A 4,886-nucleotide genomic window follows, 5' to 3' on the forward strand; every position below is an offset into this window, starting at 1 on the left:
CAGGTCACCGGGGGGGTCCCCAGGGGGCCCCAGACCGGCGAGGGGGGGGCCTCATCCGGACGGACCCCCACCCCGAGACCGGGGTCCCGCAGCCCGAGATCTGGGCTCCAGAGCCCCTCCAGCACTGGCATCCTCTCACTCCACAAGGGGATGGATGGATGACGGGGAAGTGGTGCGTATGACAGAGAATGTATACGAGGAAAAAGATGAAAGTAAAGAAGGGGGTAGAAATGGGGGAGGAGGTAGAGAGAGAGATGGATGGATGTAACAAAGAGAGAGAGGGAGGTGGACTGTGAGACAGCGGTAGGTAGATGAAGACGGACAACAGAGACAGACAAAAGGAAGCAGTGGGGATGAGGGACAGTGGAATAAAGATAGAGGGAATGTGGAAGGGAACGAGAGAGAGAGAGATATTGAAAACAGTGGGGAACAGAAAGAAAAGAAAAACAAAGCGAGAGAGCACAGATAAATGTGAACCAAAGGAATGCCAGAAAAACAGAGGAGAGAATCCGTCCGTATCCCTCTGTCCCGGAGTCGACCACTGATGCTCTGCTCCCTCCTACTGCCGCATTCGCTCCGTCTCTCTCTCTCTCTCTCCCTCTACTCTCTCACTCCCGCCAGTGTTGTTGTGGAGTCTAAGCCCCTCCTCTCTCTCTCTCCCTGCTCTGTATTCACACTCTCTCTCTCTCTCTCTCTCTCTCTCTGTCTGTCTCTCTCACTCACGCTCTCCCTCTCTCAATCTGCTGCTCTGTCACTACCACCTTTGGCAAGTGGGAATGAAAGAGAGAGAGGGGGAGAGAGAAAGAAAGAAAGAGAAACCGATGTGTGAACGAAAGTGGGGCTTTGGGTTCACGGACACGTCCTCTGTCTCATGGTCAGTGGGAACAGAGCTGCGTGAGTTTGAGGTCACACATGCTTCGGTTTACACCACACACACACACAGACACACTCACACACACACACACACACACACACACACACACACACAGTCAGATCTGACCGAGTTTGAGGTTATACATACAGGACAAATCTGCAAAAGTAGATACACGTGTTCCCTGAAAACACACATTCAACATACACACATTTATACAACATATATAAAGCTGACTGAGGTCCAACATGTAAAACTAGTATCCAACATAAAATGTAGCCAGGTGCACCTTTGTACTTAATACTAGAGAGAGTTTCAAAATTGTGTGTGGTTAGTTTGCTTGAAGGTAAAGCGAAGCACATGCTGTGAGTCACTCTTCATTAAAGCTTCACTGACATAGAAACGCTTCAACGAGCTTTGCCTCATTGTATGTTTTTTTTTTTTTTTTTTGTCTGAATTCCCCTGTCCAGTTGGCTAACCAGCCTTGGGCCTAACACCACTATGATGTTTGATGTAAAGAGAAGAACGGAATTTGTTTGAAACACTAAAATATATGGCAGATTTTCACATAAATATCATACAAAATCTTCCCAGTTAAATGGTTAATGGTAACAGAAGTCAATATGCACACAAACTCAGTGTGCCGTGCCACTGTACAAACAGCAACTGTGTCCCTAGTAATCAACACCTTTTACATATTTACTGTTTTATTGTTGTTTCAAAGAAAGGAAAACTCAAAACTGGCCCTTGCTGCTATATTAAGTTTCACATCATTTTCTTATGTCTTATTTTCTTTACTGGTGTCTTCAAATGATTGCTTATTTGATGTAAGGTTGGATTGGGTTGAAGCAAAGGCTCCTTTGGGTGCCTCCATTACGATCCAAAAACTAGACAAAAAGCCTTTTCCAATATTCCAATATAATTGCAACAAAACTCAGGGACGTTGAAGTTATTTTTTACAAAGAAACAACTGTAGGCAAAAGAGGGTGGAATATCTAACAGGAAAGGCACGCGCAGTCCGTCAAAGTTACTGAAATGGCCGATTCAGGCAGGACTAAAATCACTGACATGCACTCATATTTATAAAAAATATCATCCTGCTTTCCTCTATAAACAAAATTGGGCTACATAGTGCTCTATTATAACAATTTGACACGTTTATGGAAAATCTGGGTCAAGGCGTAAAGGCTTTCTTTAGCCCCATGTTAGACTTGGGCCATGATCACAATGATCGGCCTACTTTCTCCACAAGTTAACTACTTCCCATCAATTCCATTTCGAGCTTCAAAGTCAATTCAAAAGTCAAGCTTTGAATTGAGCTGAACTGAACACTCATTCAGGACTGAAACCGCTGTGTCTTCCTTGGGGCCTCACATGAAGCGGGCACAAACACCCTCAAGGATTTCATCTGGCTGGTAAAAATCTAACGTTGATGAAAAAAAAGAAAGAAAGTGGGTTTTACGGTCAAATTATCTTGACAGGACCTATGTGTTCCCCTTCACATGCAGGCATCCGAGGACAGGAAAGACACATAAGCATGGAGGCTGCGGTGCTATACCCATTAAGGTTTTTATTGATTTGTTCCTTCCAGAAACTCTGAGTCACATGCAGACACACACTCATGCACACACACACACACACACACACACACACACACAGGACATACAGCCTTGACTGTCACATATCAGAAGCAAGTTCCAAGAAGATGGCGATTCCAAGAAATGATGGGAGAAAGTGTGATATGATACTAGAGACGGGGTGTGAGAAATCCAGAGAGATGTGAGAGGCAGACAGTGAGACATAGTGTACAGCTGGGTGATTCAATGAAAATGTACTATGACTATGTACTCCATGAGATGCTATCTACTGTTATTGTTGTAAACTGTTTGTGTATTGATGTCCCATATTTGGTGCTTGGCAAGTAAAGCCTAGAGTCCAAATGATTTATTCAAGATTACCAAGGGAGAGAGGCAGTGAGTCTTTCCCTGATTTCTCCTGATTTCTCAACAATGAGAGTGAGTGCGTTCGTGTCTATCCAGGTAAATGGGTCACACGCTTTGTGATAGCATATGAAGTTTTGTGAGTTTTCGGTGAGAGCAGAAGAGAGAACATTTGTGACTTTTCACAGATAAGGGACATGTGAAGAAAGCTGCAAAGAAACAATAGCAAACAGATGGAGTTCAGCGTGCTGTGTGAGTCTGTGAGAAAAGGCATGTGACAGAAATAAAGAAGCTGCGATAATGGCACACGTGCGCACTAGTGTGAGAAAGACAGAGAGAGATAGAGAGAGACAGAGAGAGAGAGAGAGAGAGAGAGAGAGAGAGAGAGAGATAGCAGAGGGATGTCGAGGTCAGCGGGAGCCTTGATGAGTAAACTTGGGAGCCAGCCAGTGGACTGCTGGCTCCAGATGATCTCACACACACACACACACACACACAAACACACACACACACACCTACACACACACACACACACACACACACACACACTAAGCAGATATTCTAACTGAGCCCAAATCTCAGTTAGTGGGTGGAATCCCAGTCATATTCTGCGTATTCTGTCTGTGTGTGTGTGTGTGTGTGTGTGTGTGTGTGTGTGTGTGTGTGTGTGTGACTGTGTGAGAGAAAGTCTTATTTTTTATTCCCTTTAATGATGCCACTGGCCATGTTCTCTGGTCTTTTTTGAGAAGCGGGTCAGCCAGTAAATGAAATGCTTGGTCTGGACAAAACAGCGGGAAGTGTCTGTGTTTGTACTTGCATTACTGCTTGTTTACGTGTGTGTGTGTGTGTGTGTGTGTGTGTGTGTGTGTGTGTGTGTCTACGCATAAATAAATGCTTGTGTGCTTGAAAAAAATTATTAATTTGATGGTGCTGGGATGTGTGTGTGTGTGTGAGCCTGAATGTGCGTGTGTGTTTACTTTCTTGCAAATGTATGCACTGGCTTTTGGCTGCAATTTACACAAGCCTTCCCTTTGTTATTGCATAACTGGCTGTTATCATAGATCTAACATTGCTTCACACTTGGCCCCCTCTACGTGTCGTCTTATCAGTTAGACAGAAAACTTACTGTTAAACAGCTTCGGCATGAGAATAGCCTTGGGATGTAGTTTTGTTCACTAGCTACATTTCACAGTCTCTAGACAAGTCCACATTGTTAGCATTCTGCAACATTCAGAAGCTTCACTTTGCTGACAGCCACAAGCTGGGCTCATTAAATTCTTCAGAGTTATAAAAATTTATGAGAACTTAAACAGATAGTAGAAATATTCCCCAACGTTGGAGACAGATATTATACTGGGCCAAATGTCAGTAAAAACCTGGACCATGGCTACCAAATGTTTGGAAACATTCGGTATACAATCTAATTTGCAGTTGACTTCATTTATTAACCACGTTTGCGTCATCCAGAGATGACTGTTTTCAGGTCAGTGAGGGTTCTTACCCAGCATGCGAACTCGTATGGCATTCTGCTCCGACCTTTCAAATGAGATCGCTCCACACCTCTGTGAGAGAGAGAGAGAGAGAGAGAGAGAGAGAGCGAGAGAGAGAGAGAGGGAGAGGCCAAGATTAAATATTACAACACCCCAAAATATTTCGCTATCAGTGAACAAGGCCACAGACCTCGCTAAAAGGAAGAAACTCTGTTAAAAGGCATTGTGATCACACTTGGACCCTTTTCACACTGCTGTGCCAGCCTGCACCATTTTCCCACAAGCACTCAAAATATTGGCTGTCTAACTTTTTTACACAAATATATTGTTGTTTTTTTTGTTTGTTTGTTTTGAAAGCCATCAACACTGAAAAATATATGAATAGTTGCAACCCAAAATGGATATTGACCATTCAAAATATGTGACACCAGCTCTGAAAAAAAGGATTGCTGGTATGAAAGTAAAACTACTGACTATTCTTGATATGAGCTATCTTGGGCCTTCACAAAAGGGGGAAACATTTTAGTCAGTGTAATTCTTTGTGCATCATGTATTGACCTAATTATAACCGGGGAACATTTTTTT

At 43.5% G+C, this 4,886-nt stretch overlaps 1 protein-coding gene across 2 annotated transcripts in view; it reads right to left on the reverse strand.

The window, feature by feature from the left end:
* The window catches only part of LOC139927041 (3',5'-cyclic-AMP phosphodiesterase 7B-like), a 16,371-nt gene extending 12,002 nt beyond the window's left edge, over positions 1-4,369 (reverse strand). Inside the window, exon 1 of one of the 2 annotated variants that reach the window (XM_071919018.2) lies at positions 4,313-4,369. In XM_071919018.2, coding sequence (XP_071775119.1) covers positions 4,313-4,319 — 7 coding nt within the window. In that variant the 5' untranslated portion in view covers positions 4,320-4,369. Of the gene's footprint in view, positions 132-4,312 lie in introns of those variants that run through there. The other variant, XM_071919017.2, reaches the window with a different exon arrangement.
* Between the last annotated feature and the right edge of the window lie 517 nt (positions 4,370-4,886).

Source organism: Centroberyx gerrardi, chromosome 18 (assembly GCF_048128805.1).
Source record: "Centroberyx gerrardi isolate f3 chromosome 18, fCenGer3.hap1.cur.20231027, whole genome shotgun sequence".
Classification (NCBI taxonomy): Eukaryota; Metazoa; Chordata; class Actinopteri; order Beryciformes; family Berycidae; genus Centroberyx; species Centroberyx gerrardi.